This window comes from Rhododendron vialii, chromosome 6a (assembly GCF_030253575.1).
Source record: "Rhododendron vialii isolate Sample 1 chromosome 6a, ASM3025357v1".
NCBI classification, from domain to species: Eukaryota; Viridiplantae; Streptophyta; class Magnoliopsida; order Ericales; family Ericaceae; genus Rhododendron; species Rhododendron vialii.
In genome coordinates this window covers 15,150,206-15,172,951 of record NC_080562.1, presented here as the reverse complement: position 1 = coordinate 15,172,951, position 22,746 = coordinate 15,150,206, and the positions used below count along the sequence as shown (strand labels likewise).

The 22,746-nt window shown below is 41.7% G+C and overlaps 1 protein-coding gene across 1 annotated transcript; it reads left to right on the top strand.

The window, feature by feature from the left end:
- Nucleotides 1-16,701: 16,701 nt before the first annotated feature.
- On the top strand, nucleotides 16,702-19,694 carry LOC131328436 (uncharacterized). Its single transcript, XM_058361381.1, has 6 exons — nucleotides 16,702-17,443; nucleotides 17,509-17,814; nucleotides 18,236-18,544; nucleotides 18,667-18,743; nucleotides 18,828-19,169; nucleotides 19,434-19,694. The coding sequence occupies exons 1-6, from the start codon at nucleotides 16,702-16,704 to the stop codon at nucleotides 19,692-19,694; spliced, it is 2,037 nt and encodes a 678-aa protein (XP_058217364.1).
- The last annotated feature ends 3,052 nt before the right edge of the window (nucleotides 19,695-22,746 follow it).

Sequence of the window (22,746 nt, the reverse complement as noted above, 5' to 3'; positions counted from 1 at the left end):
CAAGTGAGCATGCTAGGGCTGCTGGCGACCTCAATCAACATTTCTCGAGTTTTGGCCAATACCTTGCTTGAAGGTGGTCAAATTAACATCCTCTGCCTAATTGAAAGGTACAGTGCAAATGGCGACTTGGGAAACGATGTTGTACAAGCCCGCGCCGCTTTGCCTTGGTGATCTGTCTGTTGGCTGCCTATTTTTTGGTTCCTGCCGATGGGCGAGTCAGTACTCTCTTTGTTAGTGTTGCTACTCAAATGGAGGTTTGAAAGAACATGGTGCCACTAGTCCTTGCAGAGACACTTTTGGGCTTAGACTTGATAAGCACCAGTTAGACTAACTTCTTCAGCGGCAGTACACTTCTTCTTCAAGTAAACTCACTCAACTCACCCTTTTTTGGTTTTCACAGTTTCTCATTTTACCTCAACACTCGGCTTAGGCTGCTCCTAGTTCCTTACTTGTTTTTTTCGCTCAGGTCTTATCTGGCTTCTTACTTGTCTTTCCGCTCATGTAGTTGTGGCTTTCGGATAATATCGAGCTACTTTATCCACCAGAGGAAGGTTGGAACCTCTTTCCACGAAGGATTCATCAAAGGTAGATGAGGTTTTCCGAAATGGACTTGAAAGGCTGGTACGAGTTTTTGAGTCACATGCAGCCTGATGAGATTGCTTGGAGGTGTTCCTAGTTGGATCTTCCCAACATGGCTACACATTTTGATGGATTTGACAAGATGGTAATTGCTAGATTGACAAGGTTCATGTTCTATATTCCCGGCCGTATCCTCTGTCAGTTTGGCATCTCCCAGGAGAACAATTGCATTAGCACCGAGAACTTTTGTCTTCCTAATTTCAATGCTCAAACAATCAATGGATACTGAAGGCGTTGGGGTCTGAGAGACATTCAAGCGGCAGACCCAGATTTCAGCCCAACGCTAATGAGTCGGTATAAAAGTTTGCTGCGAGTAGAAATACGCGGAAGAGAAAATATAGGCTGACTCCAGAGTTGACTTTGCTATATTTAGAATAAGCTGTGAGCCATTAGGCTTCTCTAGCATTTCGTTCTATTTTTCATGCTTCAAATGTTTTAAGACTTTTATGCTCAGCTTGTATATTAGAAATAGTAGTTTACAATAAAATTGAAAGACGAAGGGTTTCCCCCTTCTGATTTCCTAATGCAGCTTGACTTGTTCTCGACCTTCTCGATCTTTGATATGTACCAAAATGTCAACCATGGATTGATTTAAAAGATTGTGACCGAATCTCGAGGTGAGATTGCCTACATATCCCTTTTCAAGGAATCAGGTCAGCACGTAGTTCAGGCCAAGGTTCATTCATGTGTTTTGCCTCTCCTTTTACACTTTAACTTTTGCCTAGATCTGCCTTTGCAGGTTTTCGGTCTAGCGAGCTTTTGAATTTTTGCCTAGACCACCTCCTTAGGTTTCCGGTCTAGCATGCTGCTCTAATTTTTGCTTGGAACTGCCCACCCTTATGGTTTTTCGATCCAACGAGCATCTCTCAGGGATAGTAACGCTTGAGTTGATCTAGGTTGACCAAGGTATTGAATTCATTGCCGTCGAGATCAATTATCTTTGATCGCAGCCCCAGATATAATGGCTTTAATAATGAAGGATCCATAACGCTTCGGTTGAAACTCCTTGCTCCAGGTCATTTTTGAACATTCTCATTTGTGCTTGGTGGAACATTGCCTTGTTGTTTTGAACATGGTATGAGACCTGGAACCTTTTTCGCTTCTGCTTTCTAGCTTGACATCTGATAGCAAGGGATTTGATGCTTTGTTATCTTAGGAGCGGCGCCAAGCGTGTCTTTTGTGAGACCATACCAAACTGCCAATGAACTCTTCAAGCCTGTCGAACCGAGCGCAATGCTCCACTGGGTACAGTGTTGAACCAATTTGAACCATTCAAAGGTCTACCTCATCTTTCAAGTTTATTGAAACTACTTCATTAAATAGGCTGAGCATGCCTTTTGTCTTCCCTTTCAATGAGGGAACACATTTCATTGGGGATTCCCATTGAAATCTATTCCTTCGTCGTCAAGGTCGACATAGTTTATTCAAAAGTCAGCAAAGTACAGAGAAGCAAGGTAATGCCTTTCATTAGAGAATTCTCGAGGGATAGCCAAGTAAAACAAACATAAACTTGGAACAAAAGCTACAACATGGGGGGCCAAGAGGCACAAACCCCGACTCTAAGCTAGACTTAGACAAACTTTACAGACTCTGTGCCAGACTCAGAATTGTCATCAATGCAAGTTAGACGCGTTGTAAAAATGCAATTTTTAATACTACCCTTAGCCTCCACGATGAGAGAGGTAGGATCTTCGAGAGTGTCGGGCCCAAGCATCAACACTTCAACCTCCTTAGCATCGCCAACCAAACCTTCTTGAGAGAACTTCTTGAACAACAGCTCCAAGCTCTCATGATTGAAGGACCTCAACCAGTATATCTTCTCCTTTGATCGATTAAGTTTCCTCTAGAATTCCTCCTTTGTAGGCTTCTCATCACCGTCAATCCAGGTGTTGGTAGCAAAGACCTTTATTGTGCCCATGGCTGTAACGCCCCGAATTTTGGGTACGTTAAAGAAGACATTTTATTGAAAATAAACTGAGTCGGGCTCTTTATTACAACAAAACTTAAAAGAAGTACTTTTATTACAAATGGGAGGGAACTAAGGTTCCTAACTACTGCTCCGCTTGTTCTTCCATCACAGCTAGCTCCTCGGCTCCGAAGGCCTCCAAAGTATAAAGCTCGCCCTGCTCATCTATGAAATCTGACATATTATACTAGCGTCACCACCGATATAATATGCCAGGGTCACCAAAAAGGCAACACCGTGAGCCATAAAGCTCAATAGAACTATCCAAAACCCTCTAACCCTTAACTTACAACAATACATCATATAGTCAATAATTTCCACATGGCACATGCTTATCTAGCCAAATTAACTAACAACGACACATCCGTATTCGAATATCAATCAACGTTGGTGTCCAAGATTTGTGAGTTTCTCCTACGTGACTCCTCGTAAGTCGTGTCTCATTTTCCCTCATTTCATAACCCATTCATTATTTCAAAACTTGTTTTTAACACACCCAACTTTGGTTCCGCCGTTCCGGGTTCCCAAGTATCCTCACAATGGTTCCACCGTCCCGGGTTCCCATTGGCACATATTGCATTGGCTCCTCTCCGCGGATAACCAAGCACACACCCAACCTCGGTTCCGCCGTTCTGGTCTCTCGAGTATCCTCACAATGGTTCCGCCATCCCGGGTTCCCATTGGCACACAAAACACACACCACACAATGGGCTACCACGTCCGGCCACATTGTGGTTTCCAAAACATTTCACCCTTTTCAAAACACGTCTTTTCATAAACCACACCCTAGGTGTCATGTTTCTACTTTCTTGGTTCTCGTGTCCCGTTATCATGCATAGACTCCGTGGTGTAGGACTTTCCACATAAATAAGCTTTTATAGAATACTCAAAATGAATCCAACAAGATCATCCAATTCTAAGCTACTTAACATGCTCGAAACATCAATAACGAACCTCATGCATTTCATACGTTCTCAACAAAAGATAACATTATCTACCTTAAATAAAATGATCAAAATTACTTCCTAATGAACTTATACTTAGAGTTAGGGTACAAAACTACTTTATACTTAGGATAGAAGATAAGGAAAACTACCATTCTTCTTGGCGGTGGTCGGCTACGAAGATTTGGTCGTCGGTTTTGGAATTCGGCGGCGTAATGGCGTCGGTTTGCTTCGAAAGGAAAAGAGATGTACTTTCTTTTCCTAGAAACAACTTTACTAACTAATGTGGACTACTTTAAAGATCTATGGGTGGTTTTAAGAGGTGGTTTGGTGGTATTGCTCAAGAACTCAAGAAAACTCAAGAAAACTAGAACTTTGGAAGCAAGAACACTTAAAATTTCTAGAGAGAAGGAAGAGCAAAGCTTGAAGGTGTGAGTTTGAAGCTTGGAATGGCTTCTATTTATAGGCCAAGACTCCCCTCTCTCTCTCTCTAGCTGAATCCCTCTCTCTCTCTCTCTCTCTCTCTCTCTCTCTCTCTCTCTCTCTCTCACTTTTCTTTCACATGTCAAGGTTGATTGAAAGGTTGATGGGTAAAGTTAAGGCTTGCTTGCACACTAACCACCTAGTTTTAGGCTTGCATGGCTAGTTTAGTACCTTGGATGGGATTTTGGAAGATTTGTTGGAAGGAAAGGGGACACATTGGTACAAGATTCTTGTGTTAAACAATTGAAAGATGTACAAAGGAGGACAATGGTTAAGATTTGGCTAGGAAGAGAAATCACCAAAGATTTGAAGTACATTGGAAGACTAATGTCAAGGTACACATCAATCCCTCTTCTTTCTCCTTCTTTCTCTCTCCCTCTCTCTCCCTCTCGGCTCCTCTCTCCTCTCTATCTCCTCTCATGTACTAGCTATATGTATGTATATGTATTACAATGCAAGAGTAAAATATATATGTACTTTTGTACAAAAGATCAAAGTAGTCTTTAAAGGTCAAGATTTTCCCTTTAAACTAATACAAAAGGTACTAGTACTTAATTAATTTAATAGTGTACTTTGTACTCTCGGGAATCTTAACAAAATATTAGTTTAATAGGACTAGTACTTAGTTGACAAGACTACTCTATGGACCAAAGGATAATGAATCCCCTAATGGTTAATGACTAAAGAGTAATAAAGGACGAGTACTTTAAATAATAAATTAAGCCTTAAAAAAAAGACTACATGTCCTTTTGCATGGGGTAAATACACATGTATATATATATATATATATATATATATATATGTATTTGACAAGATATAATAAAGGAAAGGCTATTGTCCAATGGGTAAAGATTACCCTAACGGTTATTGTCCAATGGTTAATGGTTACTAGGGAATCAAAAAGTACTTTAAAGCATTTAAAAAGTCTATAATAGTACTTTGTTCAAATCTTTCATTAAATCTTTTTAATATAAAGAATTGGGTTTCTATTATCCAATGGATAATAGTTCCCCTAACTTTTATCGTCCAAAGGATAAAGAATAAAACCAAAACAAAAAAGAAATAATTAAACAATTTCTAGTCTAGGGTTTGAAAAGGTTCAAAAGGTTCAAAATGGTCCATCTACGGTTAGGGAAAAGTAACTAGGTGACTTCCTAGTTTGGTTTCTCCGACAAGTCGGTTAAAAGCTTGCTAGACTTGCTAAGTAGGGCTTAAAAGTCAAGAAACGATCCTTGAAGGGCTAAAGTGTAATTAGGGTTTCTAGTCGAGGAGTATGATGATAAGACGTTCAATTGCTTGAATACAAACTACTAGGAATCAAATAAGAAAAATCATCAAGCAATTAATAGAAATTAAGAAATTTCGAATAACAACGAGATTTTTATTGAATGAAAAATTGGAGTTGTTACAATGGCCATCAAGTTAACTTCGGGTTCGGATGGAGGCGACACGATTGGTTTGGATTGATTTTCTTGGATAATATAGAGGATTGGGTTGATTATGGTGAAGCTAGGTTTGATTTGAGCGGAGGTGAGAGATATCTGGCTAACATGTGGATTGGAATTGTTTTGAGGCATGATTTTGGAGATGACATTGGGCTTTGTTTGGAGTGGAGCTAGAATGGTGCCATCGTCGATGAGATCTTGAATGGCACATCGGAGGCGATAGCAAGCATTGGTGGAATGGCCAGTCATTTGATGGTAGGTGCAGAAATGGTTGGGGGTTGTGACTAACAGGGAGAACTTTAGGCAATGAAGTTGGTTTTAGTGGTCTGATGGAACCAGCATCGAGGAGCTTCTTGTAAACTGAGGCCAAAGGTGCAAAGAAGCATGAGAAAGTCCTTGGTTGGTTCCAACGACTGGATTGAGGGTTCAAGGCAGAACCTTTGTTTGTTTTGCAGTTGCACAATACTGTGTCATTAACAGGATGTACTCTTTTGCCTTTGAGGCTGATTTCATTGCCATACATATTCTCCCTTTTGGGATTGGGCCTGGACAGGGAATCAACATTCTCCTTTGAGTGGAATTCGGCAAAACTTTTGAACATGTCTTCCGTGTACAGCTTGATTCTGACTCCAGGAGTGTGGCAGGCTTGTGGAGGTTCTATGATTAGCCCCAGAATCGGTTTTGGCATGGCGGAGGTAAAAAGGTCAACCACCCCTGGACCATAACCATTTGTTTGTCCATTTTCTGGTTCATTTCATGTCCAGCCTTCTTCAACTCCGCCAGCTCTATTGGTGCTGTCATTTTGGATTAATGATCAAGAAGGTGATTTGGCAGTCAAATAACCCCGGCAGACGCTCCTAAGTAGGTTTGGCTCTTGTTTTTGGAATTTTCTTTGATGGTGTAATGGCTCACGACTAGATAGTAAAGCAAATGAGAACTCAGTGGTACTCCTGCAGCAATTTATTTGAAAGAATTAAAAGAATGGAAATGTGCATGTCAACGTCATCGGTGTCCTCCTAGACTCTATAACTAAAGAGAGTATGTCTTGTGACATTCGGACGCTGCCAAAATCCTCGAAATTCTTTTCGGGGATGTATCCTTGTTGAATCGACTAACACTAAGAGATGTCAAAGTAGTCTAAGCCTTTGATTATTCTGTTCTCAAAGTTTCAACTTTGGAGTTGGAACAACTAGGTGTAGATGACGTGATACCTTAATCAGGGCGGCGTAAGCAGCATTGTGCCGGAGCCTGAGCGGTGTAAGTGATTAACACTTTTAACCTGGGTGGTGTAAGTATCACGACATTCTCTCTGTTATTCCTAGTTTTCTGTTTGAAACCTCGATTGAGCTTTTAAACAAGGACTTAGAAAGTATTGATTTCCCAAAGTCTCGTTGATCCAAGGACTTTTGAAAATTTGATAACGTGAACCATCAAAATGCACGACTCGTCATCGGGCCAAAGCAATGTCCTAATAGGTATAAGATAGACTCGACAAGAGACAATCTAAAAGCTGCCCTATCATGCTCCTACGCAAAATGGAATGTATGTACAGTGCATGCGATAGGGAAAACAGCAACACATAGACAGTATATGGGGGTTAGATGCAAGTAGATCTTACCCTGTGGGTACCTGTCCTAGTTTGGAGAATGCTAGAGCTTTGTACATGAAGAGGCCGGTTTTGGTTTGAGGGGGTTCCTCGGGCTAAAGCCAAGATATACCTCTCGTTGCCCGCGTATTGCAGTGCAACGGTCGAACGAAAAAATGACTCATCATCGTCCAAGGTTGTTGGGTATTCGAGGACCCCGGGCTCCAGTAAACTGTGCCAGTTACCTAAAACACCTAAATGGGGCTAGCCAATGTCAATGCACAAGAAAAATGCTGAAAATTGATCAATGAGAGAGAAATGCAACTTTTGCAAAATGCCTTTTAAAATGTGGCTCACTTTTATTAATCAATACTTGGGAGAAAACTATTCAAGTGAACAACCGGAAAAGTCCCAGTTCGGATTAGTCGGATGTAGAGATCCTGTTAAGCCACCATTCCATTCTTCAACAGCGCAGAGCATACTGTTTTGACAGACTTTTGAAGGATTATTCTCGAGAGTATTAATTTTCGAATATAAACTAATGCAATAAGTCCCTAGCAAAGTCAGCACTGTGGGCACACGCCCCTAAAAAATCTTGTATGAAAATCGGGTGTGCCCTTTTTGAAAGCGCGGTGAAACGCTCAATTCAGAGTCGCCACTCAAGTTTTTGCGGTAAATCACCCAAGGAACCAAACTTGAAATGCTTGCTATGTTTTGATTTTAAAAAGGCATAGGCTGGTCGTCGTCACCTTTGATATCTAAGGTTCGGTAGCCAACTTACGAGATTGGAAGGGTTTTAAGGCACCCCTCTCGCCTAATCTAAAGATCGGTCTCTACTTGGACATTTGCAAAATGTTTGATTCTCTCTTATTAATCGATTTTTTAGCTAATTAGGGCGGGGAAACAGTTAAAGGGGATTAAAACTGTAACATGTTGATAGGATGTGATAAATGACATGCTTGCTTATTGAAACAATTAATATAGATTGAAAATAGACTCCTGTGGGAGTTTAAACAGACTGGAAGGAACTGTTCTGGAATGATGTGCACAGGAAGAAACCAGCATGCACTGACCAAGTCACTGCATGCTAATTTGACTTGCGTATGCCATTACTGAATATGCGTATGCCAGTAAATTCAAACCCACGGTCCTTATTTTCAACACTTTGGGCTCTAGAAATGACCAGTGCACCCCCAGGACAAACCAAGCAGTTCTATATACAGCTTATATACAATTCTAAGCAATTTAAATGGGCTCAGAGGCCACCAAAAGAATAAGACACCCCATAAACAGTGTGGGGACAAAAAAACAGAGGCCGAGGCCTAGTTACCATGCAATGGCCAGCCACTGGCCTTGGTACAACCAGCGTGCGCGGATAGTCCAATGCCTCACGCAGGTTGTACTTCCTTGGTCAGTGCTTGGTTAAGCATTTTCTAGGTTCTGAGACATGATCAGAAAGACCCCAGAGGTATTCCATAACAGCAGGTATGAGTATTGAGATACAATTAACGGTTTTAACAAATGAAATGCAGTAAATTGGTTGTTAGCATGCTCACAATGATGAATATGGAAAGAAAGAGAGAAAATAGCTAGACACTGATCCCCATGCCAGTAATGCACATACAACCATGACTGGCGTACACGTACTTGTGACTAGCGTGCGCCAGTTCTAACCATCATGGCTTTGAAACCTTGCTAACTTTTGGGCCAGGACTAGTATTGATTACTAGCCTTGACCCTTCCAGCCCCCCCCCCCCCCACCAGGGGTCAGAATAGAAAATGGTCAAAGGTGGATACCTTTGGTTTTAGGTTTGAAAGATGATTGAGCTTGAATTGGAAGGGTGAATGGAGGATGTGGAATGTAGTATGGAAGTGTTTCTTGTCAAAACCTTACAAAGAGATGAAAAGGATGAACAAGAAGTTTTTGGAGTTGGAAATGTAACTTGAACACTTCAAGTTGGTAACCCTTTGAAACGGGAATGCATGGGGGTATATATAGGAGAAAGGTGATGAGAGTGGAGGGTGTAACCAGCTGAATGCAGCTGGTTATTTAGCTGGTTGCTTTGGTGTGGAAGTTTCCATGCATTAAATGCATGAGACAAGGTGATGGGAGTTGGAGAGAGGGGAAGGGAACATCCCACTGTCCGAGATCGCTTCTCAAAAGATCAAATAGTGTACTGGGGTGGCCAAAAATTCTTGTGAATGTGGCTGTATAAAGGTGATGGGACTAACTTTGACCAACGTACGCCACCAACAAACTTGCGTATGCCGTTCCAAACACGGTCAACAGTCAAAGTTTGACCGATGACTGACATGTGGCAATGGATAAGCGTACACCAGTTTTCCACCAGCGTATGCAGGTAAGAGTTTGGCTGAGGCTTTTTGGCTCTAGTTTAAAGGGTTCGAAAGGGATTTATCCGCTCAACGCTCATATACACTAACATTTTCGGGGTGTTCTTGATCTTATTCATCATCGGAGAATCAAATACCGTAAGTAAACTAATCTGGACAGTCAAAAATAGGGTGTATACACTTCCATGGTCGAGCTTCCTCTCGGTGTCAAGCTGCATCCCATCCTAATTGAACAGAAGGACTTTCCCACTTAACAGTACTTCAACACCATTGATGATGTTGATGATGGCCAACCCTGGGAACATGACATATGGAATTTCGTTGAGAGTAGGGAGTTTCCGGCTCAGGCCACTAAGAAGGATTGAACTGCTTTACGAAGGTTGGTGGCCCAATACTTCATCTGTGGAGGAAAGCTCTATAGAAGGTCTCACTGTGGAATGCACAAGCTGCGTGTCAACAGCGCAGAGCGTCAAGGATAATGGAGGAGATTCATGAAGGAGTTTGCGGTCCTCATATAAGTAGTGTCATACTCGCTAGGAATATCTTACGGTAGGGTTACTACTGGTTTACTATGGAATCACAGTGTATGGATTACATGCATCGCTGTCACAAGTGCCAAATTCATGCCAATCTTATGCATCTTCCTCCGTCCAACTTGTTTGGTATGACTTCACCTTGGCCTTTCTCTGTGTGGGGCATCGATGTTATGGACATGATCAGACCGTCTACTTTAAACGACCACAGGTTCATTCTAGTGGCGACAGATTACTTCACCAAATGGGTTGAAGCTGAATCTTACAAAACCCTGACTGCGGTTCAAGTCGCTCAATTTATCAAAAAGAACATTATCAGACGCTGCCAGAATCCTCAGAATTCTTTTCGAGGGTGTATCCTTGTTTGAATCGATTAACACTAAGAGATGTCAAAATAGTCTAAGTCTTTAACTACTCCGTTTTCGAAGTTTCAACTTTGGAGTCGGAACAACTCAGTGTAGATGATGTGATACCGGAACTAGGGCAGTGTAGGTGACAGCACGCCACTTAGCCTAAGCGGTGTAAGTGAATAGCACTTTAACCTGGGTGGTGTAAGTATCATGGCATTCTCTCTGTTATTCCTTGTTTTCTATTTGAAACCTCGATCGGGCGCTATACAAGGACTTAGAAAGTCTTGATTTCCCAAAGTCTCGTTGATCCAAGGACTTTGAAAATTGATAACGTGCACCATCGAGATGCACAACTCTTCATTGGGTCATGGAGGCGTCTTACTAAGCATAAGATAGACTCGAAAGAGAGACAACTTGGAAGTCGCCCTCAAACATGCTCCTACGCAAAATGGTATGTATGTACAGTGCATGCGATAGGAAAAGTAGTAACTCATAGACAGTATATGGGGTTAGATGCAAGTAGATCTTACCCTATGGGTACATGTCTTAGTTACTTATCATCGTCCAAGGTTGTTGGGCATTCGAGGACCCCGAGCTCCAGTAAACTATGTCGATTATCCAAAACACCTCAACGCGGCTAGCCAACATCGATGCACATGAAAATGCTAAAAGATTTGATTAATGAGAAAGAATCTCAATGTTTGCAAAATGCCTTTTAAAATGAGGCTCACTTTTCTTAATCAATACTTGGAGATAACTACTCAAGTGAATAATCAGAAAGTCCCAATCCGGATTGGTCGGATACGAGGATCCTGTTAAATAACCATTACGTTCTTTAGTAGCGCGAAGCTCACCGTTTTGACACTCTTACGGGATTGTTCTCAAGTGTATTCAATTCAAAGTATAGACTAATGAAGGAAGTCCCTAGCCGAGTTGCCATTGTGGGCACACGCCCCGAAAATAGTATCGCGATGATGCGGGTGCGCCCCTTTTTAAAGTGCGGTGAATTGCTCAATTCAGAGTCGCAACTTGGGTTTTGATGGATGACACCTAAGGAACCGAACTTGAAACATTTGCTATGTTGTTTGATTTTGAAAAAGGCGTAGACTGGTCCGTCGTCACCTTGATATCTGAGGTTCAGGAGCCAGTTTACGAGAAGGGAAGGATTTTAAGGCACCCCTCTCGCCCAATCCGGGGATTGGTCTCTACTCTGGCATTTATAAATCATTTGCGCCTCTCTCTCTCATTAATTGATTTTTAGCCAATTAGGGCGGGGGAAGAGTTTGAGGGATTTAAAATTGTAACATGTTGGCAGGATGTGACAAATGGTATGCTTGCTTATTGAAACAGTTAGTATAGGTTGAAAACAGATTGCTGTAGGAGTTTTAAATAGACTGGAAGGCTTCTGTTTCGGAGTATCATGAGCAGGAAGAAACCAGCATGCACTGATCCAGTCACTGCATGATAACCAGACATGCGCATGCCATACAAAGACCTGCGCGAGCTAGTAGGTTTAAATGCATAGCTCTTATTCTTGACCCTCTAGGCTCTGAAAATGACCAGTGCACACCCAGGACAACCACGTAGTTTATAGGCAGTTAATATATAGTTCTAAGCAGTTAAAATGGGCTCAGAGGCCACCAAAAGAATAAGACACCCCATAAACAATGTGGGGATAAACACAGAGGCCAAGGCCTAGTTATGTAATAACTCTGAATTTTAATAAATAAAAAATTTTATTTTATATTCGAGTTATTATTTAAAATTGCCTGGATTGCTTTAATTATCTTTTATTTCCTTGTAGTTTGTCATAATTACACTTTTGCCCTTCAAAGTTCATTTCTTGACTTTAAGCCCTACTTGGTGTGTATAATTCACTTCTAACCGACTAGTTGAAGAAACCAAACTAGAAAGTCACCTAGTTACATTTTCCTAATCATAGATGGACCTTTTCGCCTATCTTTGAACCTTGTGAACCTCTTCAACCCTAGACTTGAAAACTGTTTATTTATTTTCTTTTATTATTTTGGTTTTCTTCTTTATCCATTGGACGATAAAAGTTAGGGGAACTTTTATCCATTGGGTAATAGAAACCCTATTCTTTATATTAAAGGTATTTGATTAAGTACTAAAATCTATAAAAGAATGGAATTTTATAATTTTTTTAAAAGGACATTTTTTATTATTTAACTATAAAAATTTCCTTATTACTTTTGTCCATTGGACAATAAATACAAGGGAATTTATTATCCATTGGGTAATAAGGTTAGTCTTTCAAACTAAGTACTAGGGTTTAATAAACAAGTCATTTTCTAAATCCCCATGTGATGTTGTACTTATATTATATTATGTATGTACTTATTGGATTTAAAGCCTAAGATCTACTAGGTACCTTGGTATTATTTTTATATTGGGGTTTTATATCCAATTGGATTAATTTAATGGGGAGTTGATTTCCCTAGATTACATAAGTACCTATGTATATATATTATATGTACTTGGATGACTAAAGAATTGACTTAGTACACATGTGTTAATTAAATTATTTAATAGGAAAATCTTAGCCTTTAAAATCTCCTTGACTCAAGTACCAAAAGTACCTATTATTTTATGTGTTCTTGTACATTATATGTATATATATATATATATATATGTATATATATATGTATATATATATATATGTATATGTGTGTGTGTGTGTGTGTGTGTGTTTATACTAGTGCAAGGGAGAGAGAGAGAGAGAGAGAGAAAGGGGAGAGAGAGAGAGAGTGGGCCGAGAGGGAGAGAGAGAGAGGAGGAGAAAGAGGGGAGATTTGGTTGTACCTTGACTTGATCACCGTGATCTTCTTACATCCTTTCAAATCCTTGGTTGTATATTCTTCCAAGCAAAAATCTAACCTCCATTGTCCTATTTTGTACATTTATCAATTTTAAACTATGTACAAACTCTCCTTTCTTACACAAATCTTCAAAGATCAAATCCAAGAACTAAACCTAGCCATGCAAGCCTAGAAACTAGACTTTGATCTTCCAAGAAAGCATGATTTTTGGAATAAAAAAATGAGATATGGAGAGAGAGAGAGGGGGGGCCGGCCTTGAGAGGGAGAGGGTGAGCCTTGCCTATAAATAGCAAGCTCACTCCAAGCTTGAACTCACACCTTCTCTCATTGCTCCAACTTTTCTCTAGAAATTCTAAGTGTTCTTAGTTCTAAAGTTCTTATTTTCTTGAGTTTCTTGAGAGTTTTTGAGAGAAACCACCAAACCACTTCCAAAACCACCTCTAGATCTCTAAAGTAGCTTAGCTTAGTTAGTAAGTTGTTTCTAGGAAAGAGAAAAGTTCATCTCTCTTCCTTTCGAAGCAATCCAGAGCCGTTACGCCGCCGAATCGCAAAACCGACGACCAAATTCTCCGTAGCCGACCACCGCCAAAAAGTAAGGTAGGAATCCTAGTTCACCAACTCTATGCATTGTATAAGATCGTATGTTGGAGAATAGAACGTCATTATGAAGTAAACTTTGATCATTCTTTCTAAAGTAGATAGGGTTATCTTAAAATGTTGGAAATGCATGATTTATGTACGCTCATGGTGATTTAAGCTTGCTAAGTAGTTTGGAGTTGGTGATCTTGTTAGAATAGTTTTGAATTTTTGATGAATGCTTGTTTATGTGGAAAGTTCTACCGCGAAAGTCTATGCATGAAAACGAGACACCTAAACCAAGAAAGTTAGAGACATGACGCTTAGGGTGAGGTTAACGAGGAAGAAAATGTGTTTTTCCAAGGAAGGAAATATTTTGAAACTACATAATGACCATTTTGAGGGCATTATGTGAGATGTGTGTGAGCGTGCCAATGGGAACCCGACGCGGCGGAACTATTGTGAGGATACTCGGGAGACCGGCGCGGCGGAACCGAGGTTGGGTGTGTGGCTTGGTTATCCGTGGAGAGGAGTCAATGCAATCGTGTGCCAATGGGAACCCGGTGCAGCAGAACCATTGTGAGGATACTCGGGAACCCAGAACGGCGGAACCGAGGTTGGGTGAGTTAAAAAGAAGTTTTGGAAAAAGAAAAGTGAAAATAACGACACAGTCTACGATGAGTAATAAAAGTCAACAATAACGTTAGCTTGAATAAGGAACGTGGATTTGATTAACTGTTTGTCAATATGATTGATTTATGTAGAATCGTTGTTATTATGACCTCTTGTTCTCAAGTTAAGGGTTAGTAAGTAGGATTTTACTATTGAGCCTTTGTAGCTCATGGTTTTACCTTATGGTGACCCTGACATATTTTATGGGTGGCGACGCCGGTATGATATGTCAGATCTGATAGATGAACAGGGTGAACTCTTCACTTTGGAGGCGTTCGGAGCCGAAGAACTCGCTAGGATGGAGGATCAAGCGGAGCAGTAGTTAGGAACCTTAGCTTCCTATTTTGTGTTTAAAATACTCTTACGAGAGTTATGTTGTAATAATGAGCAATGACTCTCTTTAAGTTCTGAAATAAATTATCCTTTTAACGTACCTAAAATTAGGGCGTTACAACTTGGTATCAAAGCTTTAGGTTCAAAACCTCGGCCATGGGTAGAATGGGTAGAACCGTAAGATAGTTTGACCGTTGCACAAACGTGAATTCGAGTTTAAGTTTACCATCCCAAATTTGGTGGAATTCTGTCAAAACAATCTTCGGATTGAAGCAAGGCGCGAAAATTGGCAGTACCGCCAAGCTGAGAATTCCCGAACAATTGGATGATGACTTAAATCAAGGACCGAATGTGGAACATAGAAACTTGAAAAGTTTTCCCTATAAAATTTTTACTAAAAACTCTTTTTTTCAAAACTTGTCTAATATAATTTTTTTCATTGTAGATGAATCACTTGAGTCCCTACCAAGTTAACCTTCTAGCTAAAGCTCACCAACTCGCAAGCACCATAAGGTCCATGACAAGTCAACTAGTGGAGGATCCATACTTTCCCTATGCCTTCCCCTACACTCATGACTTCTACCAGGAGCATGGCACCTTTATCCGTCCTATAAACGAGGAAGAGGAAGATGAGGTTGAAGCGGTACCCGTCCTAGTCCAAATCGCACCCCCCGGTAACGTGGAATTCCTAATTGAGGGAAATAATGACGAAGCAGTGGCCATAGCACCCCCCCGTCAACATAGAAGCTGAGGGAGACCCTGAAGAAGAGGATCCTGAGGAGGACCTCGAGGCAGATTCCGATGAAGAGGACCCCGAGGAAGAAGATCCCGAGGAGTTCCATGACCCACCAATTAACGAAGCAGACTGGCAGCATCTAATGGCAATGCCAGACCCAGACTTACCAACTGATGACAAAGATCCCGAAGACTTTCCCCAAGAGGAACCAAACAATAACGTAATAGAGAATTGGGATGATGAGGATTGGAACGATGAGGAACCAATGTACCATGACAGTGACGAGGAAATGGAGATAGGAGAGATGGAGCCAGATTGGGTCATGCCAAGCTTCATAGTCATGCTCGGTGACTTCGAGGAAGTACCACCACCACCCTACGAGACCGACATAGGCGCATATCGGGTGGAATTTCCTAGTATTTTCTAGAATAGTTAAGAAGGCTTAAGTAGTAGTTAGACCTTTTTGTTGTAATCAAGAAGTAGTAGGATTAGGCTATTGTAAGCCACCTACGTTGTACTCATGTGGTTTCAATATAGACTTATGTTCTTATCTCTTGTAATCACTGTTTGTGTGTACCCGTACTATGTGTGACTCGTTACTTCCACCATTAACTCTAATATATAACTTTCCTTATTGTAGATATGGATAGCCGTTATTTTGCTGCCTCGACTACTGTCGCAGACCTCCTGTACTACAAGGCACTGCTAGCACCTGAGAGTCTCACACCGATACCCCACCTAAGGATCCGTGACCCCGAGACCGGCGACCAGCTATACGAGCTAGTCATGATGACACTGTTCACCAGCAAGGAGCAGTTCCTGGCAGTCGACCCTTAGGACTCACCGCTTAGGGAGCTCGCTGAGAAGATTTGCCGAGAGGGAGAGCGTTGGCTCGAGATCAGAGAGAAGGAATGGATGGAGTAGCTGAGGGAGTTCTACGGACTCATTCCGCTTAGTCAGTAGAGTAGTAATACTAGAATAAGGTTCCGATAGCTCAAGTTGCCTTTCAAGCACTAGTGTTAGGAGAGCCATGTAGTAGGATGTGTAGGACCGTCTCAACTTGTAGTAGGAAATTTTGTTTTAGTCTACTTATGTTGTAGTAGAACTCTATGCTTGTACTATTCCTCTTATCTATGAAAAGCTTGTTTATTTCAAAAGAGTACTGTTGCATACTACGCGATCGATTACTTTTTACAACAGGAGTAGTTTAAAACTAAACCGCCCCCTTTCATTTGTTTTACTAGTAGATGGTGAACCGACGCAGTGGAATAGGGTACGAACATGAAGAAAACTCTAGAGCGAACCCCGACTTAGCCCAAATCATGCAATCGTTCATTGCTGCCCTGAATGCTAACCGCCAGAACCATCCCCATAACGACGGACCCATGACTCGAACTCAAACAATGAATGAGTTCTGCAAACGCCGACCTCCGACCTTCCTCGGAGACACCAACCCTGTCGTGGCCGAGACATGGCTGAATGAGATCAAGATGATCCTCCGAACCTTAGGAATCACCCAGGATGGAGATCGAGTGGCTTTGACCACTTACCAACTGAAGGGAGAAGCCCGCTACTGGTGGGACTTGATGGAAGCAACCCATGACGTTGACACCATGACCCTTGCTGAGTTCGAGACCCTGTTTCTCGACAAGTATTTTCCCACACCTCTCCGCTTAGTCAAAGAACAGGAGTTCCTGAACCTGAAACAAGGAACAATGACCGTCACTCAGGACGCGGCTAAGTTTGAGGAATTGTCTCGTTACGCCTTAACCTCTATACCAACCGAGGACAAGAAGGCGAGGAGGTTCGAGTGGGGACTGACCACTGCACGGAGGGCCGTGGTAGCTCAAGCCTTTACCACATATGCTGAAGTGGTGAAGTGTGCTCTCAGGCTGGATAGTGAGGAGACTAATTTCAAGACCCGATGGAGAAAGGCGATAGGCAATACTGGTGGACCGATCCGAACCCAGACTTCCAACAACAACCGTGGTCCCTATCCCTCCAAACCATTTAACTTGCTCAGAACAACCAACCCTGGAAGACTGCAATGCCAGGGCGTGGCGAACCGCAGAGGAATGGCCAAAATAGAGCAACAGTCCAGTGCTTCAACTGCCAGGCTATGGGACACTACAAACGTGATTGCCCCCAGCCCCAGAAAGAGAGGAATGGGAGCTTTGGCAACCAGAAGACTCAACAGCCTGGGCAGGCCAGTTTTGTGAAGCAGAACCCTGGAGGTCCAGCACAGCAACAGAATGGGCAGAGTAAAGGAAAGCAGCCCATGGGAGCACAACAAGGCACTGGAGGGCGTATCTTTGCACTGCAGACCGAGGAGCAAGAGCCGGATCGCTCTGTGATCCAAGGTACGCTACTGTTATATAGTACCTGCGTACAAGCCTTGTTTGACTCTGGTGCATCGCATTCATTCATATCTACTTCATGCGTATCTGCTCTAGCACTAAAAACAGAACCCCTAAGTAAAAGTACGAGAGTAACATCGCCAATGGGGGGAGTATAGCTATTAGTCTAGCGTGTAAAGGGTGCGAGATAGAAGTAGCCAATCTACGCCTAACCTGCGACCTCAGAGTAATCGACATGGCAAATTTCGACGTAATCCTGGGGATGGATTGGCTATCAGCTCATCGAGCAGTTGTGAATTGTCATCAGAAGACTGTGACGGCTTATACCCAGAAGGGACTCGTTTCCGTTTTAAGGGGGATAGAGAAACGACAAGTTCGACGACGAGGAGATCTAGGTGGCAGAATCAACTATTTGGATGGCTAGCTAGTCTCCAAATGGAAGAAACCGACAGGATGGAACTGGGATTGCCACACATCGTTTGCGAGTACGCCGATGTTTTTCTAGAAGAACTTCCTGGCTTACCACCTCAAAGGGAGATAGATTTCTCCATAGAACTACAACCAGGGACCGCCCCAATTTCCATGGCCCCGTACCAAATGGCCCCTGCCGAACTAAAAGAACTCAAGACTCGATTGCAAGAGCTGTTGGATAAAGGATTCATCAGACCAAGCACGTCACCTTGGGGAGCACTAGCATTGTTCGTGAAGAAGAAGGAAGGAACACTCCGACTGTGTATAGACTATAGGAAGCTGAATCAAGCACAGTCAAGAACATATATCCGTTGCCTAGGATCGATGACCTATTTGATCAATTAAGAGGAGCAACCTGCTTTTCTAAAATCGATCTTCGATCAGGCTATCATCAGTTGAGGATTCAGGATGAGGATATTGCCAAGACGGCTTTTCGCACCAGATACGGCCACTACGAGTTTGTATTAATGCCGTTTGGACTGACCAATGCTCCGGCACTATTCATGTGTCTCATGAACAAGGTCTTTTAACCCTACTTAGAGAAGTTTGTAGTGGTGTTCATTGACGACATCTTGATTTACTCCGCCAACAAGAAGGAGCACAAAGAACATCTTCGGATGGCACTACAAGTACTCCGAGATAACCAACTTTATGTCAAGGCCAGTAAATGCGAGTTTTGGCTAGAAGTGGTTAAGTTCTTGGGGCATGTAGTATCCGAGGACGGAATCGCAGTGGATGAGAGCAAGGTCGAAGCAGTGCTGAAGTGGAAACAGTCGACCTCCGTGTTCAAAATTAGGAGTTTTCTAGGATTGGCTGGGTATTACCGAAGATTCATATCGGACTTCTCAATCTTAGCTAAACCAATGACCAGGCTAACTCAGAAAGGAGTGAAGCTGGATTGGAATGAAGCCTGTGAGAAATCTTTCCAAGAGTTGAAGAAGAGACTGACCAGTGCACCGATACTCATCATTCCTGAACGGGGTGTAGATTATACGATTTACTGCGACGCGTCAAGAGACGGATTGGGATGTGTGCTGATGCAGAATAGAAAAGTTGTAGCCTACGGATCATGACAACTTCGGCCGCATGAGAAGAACTACCCCACTCACGACTTAGAATTAGCTGCAGTAGTATTCGCCCTCAAATCCTAGCGTTACTACCTCTGGGGAGAACAATTCAAAGTTTTTACCGACCACAAGAGCCTCAAGTATCTTTTCACTCAAAAGGAGTTAAACCTGAGGCAGTGTCGATGGATGGAATACTTGGAGGACTACAAGTTTACATTGCAGTATCACCCTGGCAAAACCAACGTGGTAGCTAACGCTTTGAGTCGGAAGGACAGAGCACAGAAGGTCAAGACTGCCATTAAGGAATGGGAAATGGTAGACACCCTCAACGAGTTCAACTTGTGACCATCGTCAGAGAATGGGAACGCTCGATTATATGCCCTAGTTGCGGAACCGGCACTTCATCGAGAGATCTTACTAGCCCAAACGTTCGAGCAGGATTGCGAGTTCATCCGGTATCGAATTCGAGAAGGAAAAGCGCTACCAGGATGGACAATCGAGAAGGATAACAGCTTGAGATTCAAGGGAAAAGTATTCGTACCTAACATTGGAACCCTTCAAGAAATTGTACTCCGAGAAGCTCACCATTCGAACTTCGCAGTTCACCCTGGAGGTACAAAGATGTATCATGATCTGCGAAGAACGTATTGGTGGGAAGGAATGAAGAAGGACGTAGCTCAATTTGTATCTACCTGTCTAGTGTGTCAGCAAGTCAAGGCTGAGCATCAAAAACCTGGAGGAGATCTCCAACCCTTACCAATACCGACTTGGAAGTGGGAGCACATCTCAATGGACTTCGTAACTGGACTACCAAGGACTGCTAAGTCAAATACCGCTATTTGGGTGATTGTGGACCGACTCACCAAATCTGCGCATTTTCTGCTTGTTAAGATGACAGAGAATGTGGAACAACTGAGCCTGTTATACATTCGAGAGATTGTACGCCTACACGGAGTACCTATCTTAATCGTGTCAGACAGGGATCCACGTTTCGTATCACACTTTTGGAAGGGACTGCAAAAGGCATTGGGAACGGATGTAAGGCTTAGCACGGCCTTCCACCCACAAACAGATGAACAAACGGAGAGGACTATTCAGACACTGGAGGATATGCTGAGACCCTGTGCCTTGGATTTTTTCGGAAATTGGGAACAGCACTTACCGTTGGTGGAGTTTGCTTACAACAATAGCTATCAAGCAAGTATCAAGATGGCACTGTACGAAGCTTTATACGGTCGACCCTGTCGATCACTGGTATGCTGGACAGATGCTGGAGAAACAGGATTAATTGGACCTGACATAGTACGGGATACCACGGAGAAGGTCAAGACCATCAGACAAAGGATCCAGACCGCTCAAAGCCGACAAAAGAGTTATGCAGATAAAAGGAGCCGACCCTTATCCTTTGAAGTGGGAGATCATGTATTCCTGAAGATCAGACCAAAGAAGGGAGTTATCAGATTTGGGAAGAAGGGAAAACTATTCCCGCGCTACATCGGACCCTTCGACATCGTGGAGAAGATCGGGAAGGTTGCATATCGTCCAGCTCTGCCACCACAGCTGGAAAGAGTGCATAACGTGTTTCACGTTTCAATGCTTCGCAAGTACCTCGCCCTGCCCACCCATGTTCTCAATTGGGAAGACATCACCATCAAGGAAGACGCAACGTATGAAGAAGAACCCATTGAGATTTAGGACCAAAGTAAGAAGGTGATCCGAAACAAGACCATCAAATTGGTACGAGTCTTGTGGAAACATCGAGGAGCTGAAGAAACCACGTGGGAAAGGGAGGAAACCATGAAAGCAAATTATCCCCACCTGTTCGAATCCGAGCGTGCACCTAATTTCGAGGACGAAATTGTTTAAGGGGGATAGGTTGTAATAACTCTGAATTTTAATAAATAAAAAAATTTATTTTATATTCGAGTTATTATTTAAAACTGCCTGGATTGCTTTAATTATCTTTTATTTCCTTGTAGTTTGTCATAATTACACTTTTGCCCTTCAAAGTTCGTTTCTTGACTTTAAGCCCTACTTGGTGTGTATAATTCACTTCTAACCGGCTAGTAGAAGAAACCAAACTAGAAAGTCACCTAGTTACATTTTCCTAACCATAGATGGACCTTTTTGCCTATCTTTGAACCTTGTGAACCTCTTCAACCCTAGACTTGAAAATTGTTTATTTATTTTCTTTTATTATTTTGGTTTTCTTCTTTATCTATTAGACGATAAAAGTTAGGGGAACTTTTATCCATTGGGTAATAGAAACCCTATTCTTTATATTAAAGGTATTCATTGAAAGATTTGATTAAGTACTAAAATCTATAAAAGAATGGAATTTTATAATTTTTTTAAAAGGACATTTTTTATTATTTAACTATAAAAATTTCCTTATTACTTTTGTCTATTGGACAATAAATACTAGGGAATTTATTATCCATTGGGTAATAAGGTTAGTCTTTCAAACTAAGTACTAGGGTTTAATAAACAAGTCATTTTCTAAATCCCCATGTGATGTTGTACCTATATTATATTATGTATGTACTTATTGGATTTAAAGCCTAAGATCTACTAGGTACCTTGGTATTATTTTTATATTGGGGTTTTGTACCCAATTGGATTAATTTAATGGGGAGTTGATTTCCCTAGATTACATAAGTACCTATGTATATATATTATATGTACTTGGATGACTAAAGAATTGACTTAGTACACATGTGTTAATTAAATTATTTAATAGGAAAATCTTAGCCTTTAAAATCTCCTTGACTCAAGTACCAAAAGTACCTATTATTTTATGTGTTCTTGTACATTATATGTGTATATATATATATATATATATATATAAGTGTGTGTTTATACTAGTGCAAAGGAGAGAAAGGGAGAGAGAGAGAGAGTGGGCCGAGAAGGAGAGAGAGGGAGAGAGAGAGAGGAGGAGAAAGAGGGGAGATTTGGTTGTACCTTGACTTGATCACCATGATCTTCTTACATCCTTTCAAATCCTTGGTTGTATATTCTTCCAAGCAAAAATCTAACCTCCATTGTCCTATTTTGTATATTTATCAATTTTAAACTATGTACAAACTCTCATTTCTTACACAAATCTTCTAAGATCAAATCCAAGGACTAAACCTAGCCATGCAATCCTAGAAACTAGACTTTGATCTTCCAAGAAAGCTTGATTTTTGGAATAAAAAATGAGATATGGAGAGAGAGAGAGAGAGGGGGCCGCCCTTGAGAGGGAGAGGGTGAGCCTTGCCTATAAATAGCAATCTCACTCCAAGCTTGAACTCACACCTTCTCTCATTGCTCCAACTTCTCTCTAGAAATTCTAAGTGTTCTTAGTTCTAAAGTTCTTGTTTTCTTGAGTTTCTTGAGAGTTCTTGAGAGAAACCAC

Bases quoted from the DNA above. Each gene is read 5' to 3' on its own strand.
- LOC131328436 (XM_058361381.1), top strand. From the start codon at position 16,702: ATGGTGAACCGACGCAGTGGAATAGGGTACGAACATGAAGAAAACTCT. The intron at 18,744-18,827 runs GTATTAATGCCG...TACTTAGAGAAG, and splicing joins GATACGGCCACTACGAGTTT to TTTGTAGTGGTGTTCATTGA. The intron at 19,170-19,433 runs GTGAAGCTGGAT...CTCAAATCCTAG, and splicing joins CCAGGCTAACTCAGAAAGGA to CGTTACTACCTCTGGGGAGA.